Consider the following 12,702-nt stretch of genomic DNA (forward strand, 5'->3'; position numbering starts at 1 on the left):
GTCGAGAGAAAGATATATATAAAGAATGGAATATTGCTCTCTAGTGTTTATATTACATAGATTCTACCATAAAATGAGAATATTATCCTGGTCCGCAAGTAGAGCATTGGTTTGGCTAGAAGTCTAGAAGCTGATAATTAGATTCTGTTCTTCTCAGTTACTAACCCTTTTGACCTCAATAGGATTTTAACTTGAACCATTATATATTGAAGTCGGTTCGAGATTTTATTTTGGGAAAAAGACCTCTAGTTGGTGGTGTTACTTACGCCCTCTCACAAGACACTGTGAGATGACATATCTGCCCCTTGGGTAGATACCCCAGGTGTGCTCACCCACAATTTGGATCTTTTATGGCCAAGCAAATAGCGACCTTGGTGCTGCCCACACACAAACAGGGGTGTGGACCCCACCCGAGTAGGGTGCTCGAGCAGTGTGTAGGGTGGTCATTTCACCCATGTCTGGGTGTGGGCAGCACCAAAGCTGCTACCTGTCCGGTTGTAGAGGATCAGAATCTGCTCACCCATTGACCCAGACGCTTGTGTAGACCATGCGACCAAGTAGAGATCTCTTGCCTATTTATTTAGGGAAATTTACACATACCACCCCTGAGGTTTGACTAAAGGATATTTTCACCCCCCAGTTTTGGAAAATTTTGCGTACCCCTCTGAGGTTTGCAAACGGTAACAAATAAGCCCATTCCGTCAATTCATGACTAACATTGTTAAAAATAAGAGGTGAAATGACAAAATTACCCTTGCCAGAAAAAAAAAAAAAAAGAACTTGCAACTCATCTTCCCCAAATCGATTGGGGAAGATGAGTTGCAGGTTTTATGGAGAATAAGTTTAAAAAGATCTTTTAATTCATGGATAAATGGGGAAAAACAAAGAAATTAAAGAAAGGCACAAGAGTTGTGATCCGGACTCCATCTTCACCATCTAGTTTGGCAATATTGGACTCCATCTTCGCTATCTTGGTCGTCTCCTTCTCCACCTTCGTCAGCATCTTAGCCAGTTTTGTTGTTTCCTCCTCCACATTCGCCAACTTAGCCACTACACTCGTCGTCTCCGTCTTCGCCACCTCTACCAAATCCTTTGGAGCCTCCAAAACCGACTTTGAAGCTTCCACCGCCGCCTTTACCACCTCAGCAACCGCTGTCTTCACCGCCTCAGCATAATCCGTCTTCACAAGAAAGTTAAACTCAATCTGATTCGACCTCAATGACACATCTACTGTTTCCGCAGGGGTTTTTGGTGCTTCTAATGCTGATTTTGCAGCCTCTGCCGCTGAGGTTGAAGGCATCTTCTCAAAAAAGATAATTTGAAGATGAATCTGAAGCTATATACGGAAGCTTCTATTCAAATGACTCTTTATATCTCGAAAAAATAACATCGGAGAAAAAAAAGAATTTTGAAACGATTTTGTGAATCAAACAGAGGAAGAGATGTAAACAGGTTGGAGAAATTACCTCAACTGCCATCTCAACGGCCTAGGGCCATGAACCACATGGTTGAAGCCACCGAGTCGCCGAGGTTTAGGGCAAACAACCGCATCTTTCCAATCGGAGATGGAAACAACACTCCTAATCTCTTCGCATCCATCTTTCCGTCGTCGTTCTCGTCGAACACCTTGAATGCCTCCATTAGATCTACATCCTCCTGCGATGACGATTCTGCTTCTGCTGCTTCCCCATCGTCCTCGCCACCACGTCGACGATTCTTCTGGGATGAGAACGGGATGAGGATATTGACAAATCCGACAGCATTTATACTTGTACAAGGTTGTCATGGATGTTCTTCCTTCCAGATTGAACCAGAGATTTTCATCTTTGCTCCATCTAACCTGCAACTCTTCAATCAACCGATCCGAAACCCTAATGTCAACTTGATGAACATGTCCTTCCATCCTTTCCCTTCTTCTATCATTCCTGTAACTCTCCTTAACCAGTCTCTCTCTCAGGTGTTCTTTCGGCAACTCATCTCGGCATCCATGGTGTTCCCTACTAAGGATACCTGCATCTCATCTTCCCCAATTGATTGGGGAAGATGAGTTGCAAGTGTTTTTTCTTTTTTTTTCTTTTTCTTTTTTTTTTTTCTTGTAAGGGCAATTCCGTCAGTTCAAGTCTAATTTTTAACAGTGTTAGTCATGAACTGACGAACCTCAGGTGGGTACGCAGATTTTTCAAAACTAGGGGGTGAAATAATCCTTTAGTCAAACCTCAGGGGTGGTATGTGTAAATTTTCCTTTATTTTATGGAGCAAATATTCTCTGCCTGAGAGTGCAAGGTGCGTCCAAACACTTTCACCAAAAAAAAAAAAGAAAAAAAAGATGCGTTCAAACACATGGGGTAGTCAATTCCGCCTTCTAAGGGGGCGGGACGATCATTTCGCCCACACATGGAGAACATTTGGCCTAATTTTGTATGATATTATAAGAATCATTACTTGTTACTTTCGATTCGAACCAATCGAACAGCATTCAATCTCACCTTTTTTCAAATATTGGATAGGAAAAAGCCAGAACCGAATCAAGTTATCGTCACACATGACACACACCCTCTCACCTTCTCATTCGCAGTTTCCACGCCGTGCACCCGCTTGGAAGATGGGAAGAAAGAAGGAATCGTTGAATTTTGAATTTTCTCTGCAACTAGTCTCACTTTTACTTTGAATGGAAGCCAATCACATTTTTAATAGATACTTAGCTTAGATCCACGCTTTCTTTGAAACTGCCGGAATGCTATAAAGGATGGGTCCCACAACGGCCACAAGTAACATTTGAACGTGAAACCTTTCTCCATTAGACTTGTGTCTCATGAAGGAAACGAAAAGAAGCTCTAGCCATGAACTCTCTGAGAAGTGGCAAAAAGGTTCTCTCATACACTCACACAGCTGTTAAACACTGAATCGATCTGGGTATTTTCTGCAACGGCAAAATTCGAATTTTATAGGGCTTCCAATCCGATTTGTTTCTGGAACATCAAAAAGAACTTCAAATCATAGACCTCCTTTTAGGATTTTAGACCTTTTAATTTAACTACCACTGCCCCTTCTTTCTATAAATATAATAGACACACTTCAAGGAAATTAGAAGTAGAACAGCTTCCAAAATCCAAAGTGTTCTGATCATTCTTCTCTTTAGTGTTTTTTAGTGTTTGCTCTCTTGATCCTTTTGCCCTTTTTCTATGGCTACAGAGCAAATCCGAGCTGTGGGTACAAGCCACAAGATCCTCAGGTCAGTCTTAGCTGCACCTGGGGTGAAAGGGAAGAGGGTAACCAGTTTATCACCTGATGGTCTAACCGATTTGATACAATCCATCATCTCCAAGAAACAAGAACAGAAAGACCCTTTCTATGTACTCGACCTTGGAGTGGTAATCAGCCTTATGGAAAAATGGAACCGTTCCCTTCCCAATGTTCACCCCTTCTATGCTGTCAAGTGTAATCCTGAACCAGCACTCCTTGGAGCACTTGCAGCTCTCGGAGCTGGCTTTGACTGTGCTAGCCGTGGCGAGATCGAAGCCGTGCTAGCACTTGGAGTCTCCCCAGATCGCATTATCTATGCCAATCCATGTAAAGCAGAGTCTCATATCAAATACGCCGCTAGCGTTGGCGTTAACCTCACAACTTTTGATTCTCGAGACGAAATCGAGAAGATTCAAAAGTGGCACCCAACGTGTTCTCTGATGCTGCGACTTAAGGCTCCGGAAGACAGCGGTGCAAGGTGCCCGTTAGGCCCCAAGTACGGTGCATTGCCGGAAGAGGTTACGCCACTCCTCGAAGCTTGTCATGCTGCAGGGATGGCTGTCGTTGGGATCTCATTCCATGTGGGTAGCGGCGCTTCACATTCACGCGCCTACCATGGTGCCATAGCTGCCGCTAAAGAAGCCTTCGATACGGCGGCGAGGCTTGGTATGCCTCGGATGCACATCCTCAATGTCGGCGGCGGGTTCACGAATGGTTCCAACTTCAATGATGCTACTGTTACCATTAAGACAGCTCTGGAGACCTACTTCTCAAATGAACCGGATCTGACAATTATGTCCGAACCGGGTCGGTTTTTTGCGGAAAACGCATTTACTCTGACTGTCAACATTATAGGGAAGCGTGTACGTGGTAATCTGAGGGAATACTGGATCAACGATGGGATTTATGGTTCCATGAATTGTCTACTGTACGATCATGCGACTGTAACAGCGATGCCGTTGGCTTGGCCATCAAACCGGGACAACCCAATATGTGAAGGAGCGAAGACCTATCCGTCGACGGTGTTTGGCCCCACATGTGATGCTCTAGATACGGTTCTGACGGGCCATCAACTACCGGAGCTTCAGGTAAACGATTGGCTTGTGTTCCCTAACATGGGTGCTTATACGACGGCTGCTGGGTCCAACTTCAATGGCTTTAACACTTCAGCCATTGGTATGTACCTTACCTGTTCGAACCCAAGTTAAGATCATGCGTCCACAACAAGATGCTAAGATTCAAGAACAGCCCTACACTTTACCTATGGACTCTAGGCTAAGGAGTTTTTTTTTGGGGGGGGGGGGGTGTTTGAGTAGCTTTCGGTTTCTTTTTATCAGTTTCTATAGGGAAAGAAAATCCTTTATTTGAATGGAACAGTTCTTTTTCTGGTATAATATTTTGTCCAAAGGGTTTTTGTAATTTTATTTTTTGTCTTTTTAATATGACATAAAAGTTTTTAACAATGACATCTTTTGATTTTGATAATGACATAATGACATATCCTTTTCAATTCTCTTTTTATATTTAATACCTAAAATGACAAGACTTTCCTTACATTAAAATAACAAAAAAACATAAAACTACAATCATAAAGTATTCAAAGTTTTACTTTTTATTTTTCCATTGGCACCCACGTACCGCATCCTATCCCTCTCCCATATTCTGCTTAAATTACGAACTACTCCTGAGCTTGAATAGCCAACTAAAGTAGAGCAAATGGACTTCCAAATTAAAATATGGACAAGAGTACCAGTCGTGCGTTAACATTTGGGTATCAAGGACTTCCAAGCCTAATTAACCTAAGAGTTATGCAGGAACAAGACTCCCTGGTGACCATTTCGATTTCAGTCCAAATAAATACCCTTCTTTTCTGGGAGCTTGCTTAGTCTAGTCTAACATGTAATTGCGTAGTTCTCTTCTTGGGGGAGGGAGGGTTTAGGGGTGATGATTTGGCATATCGTCTGGCCAGATTAAGTCGTTGACATTTAGAATCCAATCGATTGGTTAACATCTAAATGAAAGTAGATTCTTCTCAAATTATAAAATTTCCGAGGCAACCAATCATTATGAGTTCCGTTAACTTCCATTACTTGGAGAAATCGTAAGGCATTCTGAGGCCCGAACCCTTTCCCCTTCCACATTACTAACTGAAGACATAATAATTACTCTCCTCGAAACCTTTTGAATGTCCAAACCCTCATTCACCCTCGTCCACAAGACCCTATTCGTTTCCTCGAGCATTCCATCTCCACTTCCCCACCCCCCCCCCCGGCAGCTTCTTTCAAGGCTACTGCTTTTCAAGCTTTCTACGCCGTCTGCAAGGCAGTTAACAAGCTGCTTTCATGGAACAAAATTGTGTTTCATATCACCATCTCACTTCACCAGCTAATTGACCACCTCCCGATAGGCAATAGTATAACTAATGGTGGAGGTGAGACTGAAGTCCTAGCACCCACTCGCCAGAACTGGATGATGCCAATGGATTACGAGTGTGGAACACTGCAAGAAAATGAGTAATGGCTATACTTCTGAAGTTCAAAACAGAACCTAACTAAATAGCTAATGTTTGTAAGGACCTTCAGCGAGTCAACCACCTTCAATGCAAACTCGCCCCCAATATTGAAACAGTCAAATTCTACGTCTAAGCACACAATCATCATTTACAGAGCTTTCAGAAAATATTAATATCATACATAGGGATAAAAGTTTTCTGTAGAATACATGGGCCACGCCCAGAAACTGGGGGCAAAATGACCGCCTCAACCCCATGAAAGGCAGAAATCCCACCCTATGATGCCAGCACGCACTCTAATTATATGCCGTGCATGGCCCCTACGCTCCCCCACAAGGAGCACTCTCCATATATAGGTTATCTTATTGTCACCCCTCAAGGTGTCTACTATATATATATATATATGATTTTCTTATTACCGAATAGGAGAACCACCAGAAAACAGAAGTTGAAATAAGGTGGCAATGGGGCTCATCTACTAAAACAAACAAATAATCAGATTTATCCAATATCTCCAATATACCAAATTCAGGACAGTAAAAATGATAATTTGCCAAAGGATCTCTATCTGACCTCTAAGCAGGACTATTTGGTCTAAGAACCATCTCTTACCTTGGATATACATTAGCCCTACGCCCATAGCCCCTTTCTGGGCTACCATATGGAGAGTAAGTAAGCGACCTAGACCGTTCTCTTCTTGGTCTACCACCATAAGGAGAGCGCCTAGGAGAATAATCACGGCCCCCTCGATAAGGTGAGCGCCTAGGAGACCTCCGGTATCCATAATCATCACGGCCATAGCCACCACGGTACCGACCACGATCACCACGATAACCTGCTGCCACACAGAAATGGAGCACAAAGATCATATTATTATGCCTGTATAAGAGAACCCAAGATAAGCCACTTAAATCCTTAAAAGTAAGAAACTCACTCGACTCCCTGGAACTTTTCATTCCAAGATAGTTTCCAGGTGTAGGTGTCCTCGGGCGTTTCCTCCTTGACTGAAATGTGACAAAAGCACCTCAATTCTTGAATAATAAATCTCAAGTTTGGAGAAGCACGTGAATAGTGAAGAAATAAAAGCAACAGCTAAATATACCACAGGCCACCAATATTCCATGTTCCATGTTAAGTCAGGCGGAAAGATAAACAACTATGAATCACTTAACCCCAAGAGAAAAGCCCAGGGGAAAAAATGGTTAAGAAATGGAAAGGGAAAATAACACTGCCACACAACTAACAGCGCCATCAAATGAATGTCAGGTATGAGGTACCATAAATGCCTGATTAGAGAGTTGTTGGTAATGTCCGTTGATTAGTTGATAATGTTGAAGGTGAATGCTGAGGTTGTTTAGTAGTTGGGCTATTGCCTATGTTTAGTTGATCAGATGCATGAGAAAAGCTGTTAAGCTGGCCACTGATCAAGCCTGTGTGGCTTAAGTTGAGATGGATGAACTCATCATCTTTGATTGCTGCCAACATAGCTGACGCAATGTTTTCTGAATAATCAAAAACCTCGAAGTCAAGACAGGATGACAAATTAAAAAAACATCCCCACTTCACCTCAGCACCAAAGGGGACAAAGAAATTACCTTCTCCACAGTTATATACCGGCCTTCCAGAACTGACTGATTAAGATGCTTGATGCAGCGTTCAGCATCCTCTAAGGTGGCCATGGTCACAAAAGCAAAACCCCGAGATATGCGTGTCCGAGGCTCCACAACCAGTCGACATGAAATTACCTAACACAACAAGAGTCAACATTAATACATCTATGAAGGGACAAGTGGGAGTGGCATCCAAACCAAACTGCAAAACTAACCTTTCCTTCCCTAGAGAAATGATCTTCAAGATCCGTTTCTGTGACTCTAGTAGACAGACCAGTTACATAGAGTGTATTTCCAGGATTTGCAGCATCCCTGCCATAACCAAGGGTAAGACAAGATGACTATTGAAAAGATGCATACACTTAAAGACAGCACCCTCAGAACTGTTACAAACCTGACAAGACTCCCAGACCTTGACCTAGAGCGGGATGGGGACCTGGGTCTTGATCTGGACCTGGACCTGGATCTAGATCTGGTGGAATTTCCTTGCCAAGGGGAAGGAGAACGTGAAGACCTGATTTTTTTTAGCATACATAAATATGAGAAGAAGCACAGTTAGGATGGGAAAAGAAAGAAATTAAGAACAAATATACTAGGAAAGATGACAAAAGATACTGTTAAAGGAAAATGCATATGGCTTCATAAAGTGAAAGTAACGTGAGCAAGTCCTCTACAGGTATGAAAAGGATTGTAAATGGCCCGAGACTGTGCACATGCACGTCCGTGCATGAAAACTCTTGCCAGAACAAAAATAAATTAATAAATCACATTAATACTGTGTATGTTATTTACTCGTGGAGCACTTACTATGACTGATGTAGGCACCCAAGTACTTATCTGAATGTTTTTGCACAGATTGCAAAACAACAAATGCCTAAGCTTATTGTTCATCATATTCAATAAGCTTGAGCGTTTGTGGTTCAGGGAGTCAATACCTAGATAAAAGAAGTTGATTGTGGACAGTAATACAATTTTGTAAGCAGAAAACAAAAATGTTTTAGAAATAGTTTTCTCCATTAGAGGGAAAATAGGCATAATCCACTATCTCCAGCCAACACTTCTGCAAACTGCACTTCAATAAAACAAATATTTGCATGGTCGTCTTCCTCAATCTTTGGTTCTGCAACTCCTCCAACTATCCGTCTGCATAATGAAATGCTTCAGTTGACCAAAGGAAACTAACGCAAATCTCGTCACCACTAACACAAATCTTTCTATGGATGGCAAGAAGACTCTGCACAACAGGCACACATGCCACCTTCTCCAATGCTCCGGAAACCAAACAGGAGTCCCAGCCCGAAGCACCATAAATACCACCAGCACCACCATTTGGCAGACTACAGCATCCCCCATTGGTCAGTAGCATATTCAGCAAACATCAACTGGATTTGGAAGAAACTTGTTCTCCACCACTCCATCACTACTGAATTTGAGCAATCCAGTTGGCTATGGCCAATCCACTGTAAGTCACTCATCTGATTAATTGTAATTGCACCTTGTCGTTGCATTCTCATGAAGGGAATTGGATGGGATTGAGGCTGAGCAGTTTCAGTGGATTGGTAGTTTTGTTTGGAGCAGCCACTGTCTCCGACGCCTTCCTCTTGCTAGAGCAAGGGTTAGGGTTGGGATTAGAAATGGCATTAGAAGAGGGGTGGCTTTGACCGGGACGCCAGCAGCAGTGGTGACAGTGTAGAGGAGAGAAAGGGCTTTGGTTTGATTGTCGACGAGAATTCTGAAATCATTGAGGGAAATGCGAGGAGTTGGCATTAGCCATTGGCAGAGAACATTGGGAACCCTGTGAAGGTTCCCCCTGTAAAGCAAGATAGCCACCATCTCTGATCTCTCCTTCGTTCCAACCTTAAAGCGGTATGGCTGAATGTGGCGAAGGAAGAAGAAGATCATAAACAAAAAGAATCCATTCTCAAAAATGGATTATCAAACGGATTTCTTGTTCTTGAACTTATTTTCCAATAATGCAAAAAAACTATTTCAATTTCTTGACCAAAAACCAATTTATTGACTTAATTCAAGAAATCAATAGAAATTGAAATAGAAATCATACCAAAGAGGGCCTAAGCACTGACAACAGAGGCTCAATTCTCAAGCTCCTATATTAAAACTTAAGCTTCTGTTCAAATTGACCATATTAGATATATAATCTAGATAAACTAATTAAAAGTACATATGTGTACTGAGTGTGTGTGTGTGTGCGGGCACGCACGTGTGTTTATCATTTATGTATGTACAGAAGCATGGGAAAAGAATGTGTTTGTGATTCAACCATTAGACAGCAGAAAATGAAATTAGACAGTAATAACTAACAAAAGTTATCTTTTTCGTTAGTTTATAAGTTTAGAATTGATGTTCGCTATGAGCTCCATAACTAACAAAAGTTATCTTTTTCGCTAGTTTATAAGTTTAGAATTGATGTTTGCTATGAGCTCCTAGCATGGTTTAATGACAACCAACTTTGGAATTATTGAATTTTGGCAAATAACTCAACAGTCGCTTACATTACAATCTAATGGCTTTGAAACCCCTTATAACATATAGAAGAAATATTTACTGCAAGATGTAGTTTCAACAAATTCAATTTTTTCTTTCTTTTGGGGGGTGATAACTTATAAGTAAACCTCAAGACATATTTAATAATTATCTCAAAAACAAAAAATGAAAATTCTGGTTTAGAAGAAGAAAGTTGCATAAGTTCCTAATCCTGAACCCTGTTATTCTTTTCCAATAGGACATATACAAACCAGCAAAAAACAAGATTACGTCCACAATGTGCGTGAGTTTTGCACTTTGTGTCCGGTACCTCAAAGGATTTGAACAACCAAAAGGCACCAGAGAAATTTTCCATGAACCTCGTATCAAAGCAAGCTTCAGCCCCAAAGGTGTTGGCCTCACAAGTCTTGCAACATGTAGCTTTACACACACAAAAGTTCAACATGGGTAATCAAAACTGTGTTGCTGGTCTCAATTTTCAAAAAAAATGTTGCGGCAACAGGATTTGAACCCGTGACTTCAAGGACGGTGATTCAAATCAAGATTTTTCTGGTACCCTATCTCAAATCACAAAAATCAAATAGAGGCCAAAAATACTTTTCCAAAACCCTTTTGCATTTTTCATGATCAGAATGTGCTCTTCTTTCCCTGCCAAGACCAAGGGTGCCAGACTGCCAGTAACTACACAAACTGCACGATCAATCTTTCAAGTCCCTCAAAACTAAAGAATGATCAGAGTATACCCTCCTCGACAAAGAACACAGGTGCTACTGACTACATTAGATCTTTCAAATACCTCATTCTTTCAAGTCCCTGGAAACTAAAGAATGATCAGGGTATACTTTCCACGATAAGGAACGTAAGTGCTACTGACTGCATAAGATCTTTCAAATATCTCATAACTTAAGGAAGCTACGTCTCTAGACTCTCCACCATATATCCCAATAACCATACTTCATAAGAGATACTGGTTTTAAATCATCTCCAATACCGTACATATATTAACAAAAATCAACACCGAGACTATATGAATTATAACTAAGAGCTTGCAAGCTGGAACTATTGAATTCAATTTTTGCGGGTAACTGGAGAAATAGGAAAAATTGGATAAGATTCAGTGTATACAAGTGTTTCCATCTCCACCATTTATATATTGGTGTACTAGAGTTTAACAAGAAGATAGTTCACAAATTTTACTTTGTACAAATAGTAAAAAAAAAAAATCCAATTAAACGAGAATCTAAAGATTTTTGCCTAAACTAAAGAATAGTTATGCCATGGAAACTCCACTGGTTTGATAAAATAGCATGGTCAAAGCCTTGCATAAACAAGTTTATTTTACTGCATAATAAGCCAAGAGCTTCTCCAACAATGTCGACCAGCACCTTGTCCACTCTATTGGAGAAAAACAATACATAGTATTAAGTTAATTATTATATGAATGGTTCAGCTAAAGTATCGGATATTTCACATGTTATAGAACAATGAGATCGAAAGAGAACACAACTGTATAAGTTTCATGGATGGAGGAAAAGGGACACCAATAAAACCACCGATCTGCTTAAAGATACCCGGGGAAGGGGGTGGGGGGGGGGGGGGAGGAGGAAATTCATTTAACATTCTCCCCCTCCCCCATGCCGATCTGCTAAATGATACAAAAAAATTCATCTTCTTCCTCTTTTCTCGTTTTCTTCCCCCTGCCCTGTGAGTTTCGGGTGGTTTTGCATATCAAAAGCATCTCTAAGGAACCAAAAGCTGATCGAAACAAAATTTAGGTTTACCAGACATGAAGCTATCAAGATTTTACCTTCTACGAGGAGAATCCGCCTGCGTCAAAGGAACAAAAAAAGAGAGATTAAGAATAATCAACACATCTATTTACAACGATCATGGGGAGAAAGGTGGAGGGGACGGAAAAACTGCACAAATACTGAAGAAGTATCGAGTAATAGACATGGAAAATGAGTAAGGTAGCTTGCCATTCTAAAACAAACGCGATGAACCTAGACGACGATTGCAGAGACTAGGGTTTCCAGTTTTCCTGCTCCGGTCGCTGTGGTCTTTTGCATTCCTAATTGTAATTCGCTACGACCAGATTATATAGGGAAGCGGAGGATTGCTGACTCGTTTAAAGAATACAGGATTGGGATCTTTTTTCTTTCCGGTAATGATAGATGGGTAGTGTATTCTAGCAACGGCTAACGTCGGTTGGATTGGGATCACGAGGTCATTTTACGTTATAAAGTAAGTACTTCTGCTTGGCCTTGGGGGTTTTTTTTTTTGGGTAAATTACACGTCATCCTATGATTTTTAGACGAAACTTAGATCACCCCTTCTATAGTAACGGTGTAAGTCTACTGTTAGTTATTAGTATGAAAGGACTATTTTATCCTTGTACTAAAACATAGAATTAAATTTACAATACTATCCTTCCTTCATCTTCAACATTGGTCAAGGATAGTTTAAGGATTTAAATTGATTTAACCGGCTGACATCATCACTTAACAGCATTAAACTAATGGTAGGGATTAATTTGTCATATTGGGGTCTAAACCAAGGGGTGATTTGAGTTTTTTCAAACATCAGGGGTGATCTAAGTTTCGTTTGAAAACTGGGGGGTGACTTGTAATTTACCCTCTTTTTTTTAGTACAAAGCCTTGGGGTTTATGTACTCTTCTTCCTTGTGAGGGTAACCAAAAACCTATAATTGGCCCTCAAATCTGAAAACCTATCGGCTGACCAAGATCTATCAAGATCGATTTCAATACAAATTAATCAATTCCAATTCTAATTTGTGAAACAATGCTCCTTTCTACCCGATTGATGACCATC

General features: G+C 41.0%; 3 protein-coding genes across 3 annotated transcripts; 1 reads left to right on the plus strand and 2 right to left on the minus strand.

Annotated features, from left to right (window-relative positions):
- Positions 1-856: 856 nt before the first annotated feature.
- On the minus strand, positions 857-1,300 carry LOC122662881. Its single transcript, XM_043858588.1, has one exon. It carries the CDS (start codon positions 1,298-1,300, stop codon positions 857-859), a length of 444 nt encoding a protein of 147 aa, XP_043714523.1.
- Positions 1,301-3,161: 1,861 nt separating this feature from the next.
- LOC122662189 (ornithine decarboxylase-like) lies at positions 3,162-4,507 on the plus strand. Its single transcript, XM_043857763.1, has one exon. It carries the CDS (start codon positions 3,183-3,185, stop codon positions 4,449-4,451), a length of 1,269 nt encoding a protein of 422 aa, XP_043713698.1. The 5' UTR covers positions 3,162-3,182; the 3' UTR covers positions 4,452-4,507.
- A 1,696-nt stretch (positions 4,508-6,203) lies between these two features.
- Positions 6,204-11,966, minus strand: LOC122662191 (serine/arginine-rich splicing factor SR45a). The gene is made up of 7 exons (XM_043857764.1): positions 11,850-11,966; positions 11,678-11,697; positions 7,760-7,879; positions 7,581-7,677; positions 7,351-7,500; positions 6,690-6,759; positions 6,204-6,590 (listed from the first exon to the last, which is right to left on the minus strand). The coding sequence occupies exons 1-7, from the start codon at positions 11,850-11,852 to the stop codon at positions 6,364-6,366; spliced, it is 687 nt and encodes a 228-aa protein (XP_043713699.1). The 5' UTR covers positions 11,853-11,966; the 3' UTR covers positions 6,204-6,363.
- Positions 11,967-12,702: the final 736 nt, after the last annotated feature.

Source organism: Telopea speciosissima, chromosome 5, assembly GCF_018873765.1.
Source record: "Telopea speciosissima isolate NSW1024214 ecotype Mountain lineage chromosome 5, Tspe_v1, whole genome shotgun sequence".
NCBI lineage: Eukaryota > Viridiplantae > Streptophyta > Magnoliopsida > Proteales > Proteaceae > Telopea > Telopea speciosissima.

Coding starts and splice junctions, on each gene's coding strand:
- LOC122662881 (XM_043858588.1), bottom strand. CDS start 1,300: ATGCCTTCAACCTCAGCGGCAGAGGCTGCAAAATCAGCATTAGAAGCA.
- LOC122662189 (XM_043857763.1), top strand. CDS start 3,183: ATGGCTACAGAGCAAATCCGAGCTGTGGGTACAAGCCACAAGATCCTC.
- LOC122662191 (XM_043857764.1), bottom strand. Junction 7,880..11,677: donor GCGGATTCTCCTCGTAGAAG/GTAAAATCTTGA, acceptor AAAAAAAATCAG/GTCTTCACGTTCTCCTTCCC. Junction 7,678..7,759: donor AGGTCTGGGAGTCTTGTCAG/GTTTGTAACAGT, acceptor TGGTTATGGCAG/GGATGCTGCAAATCCTGGAA.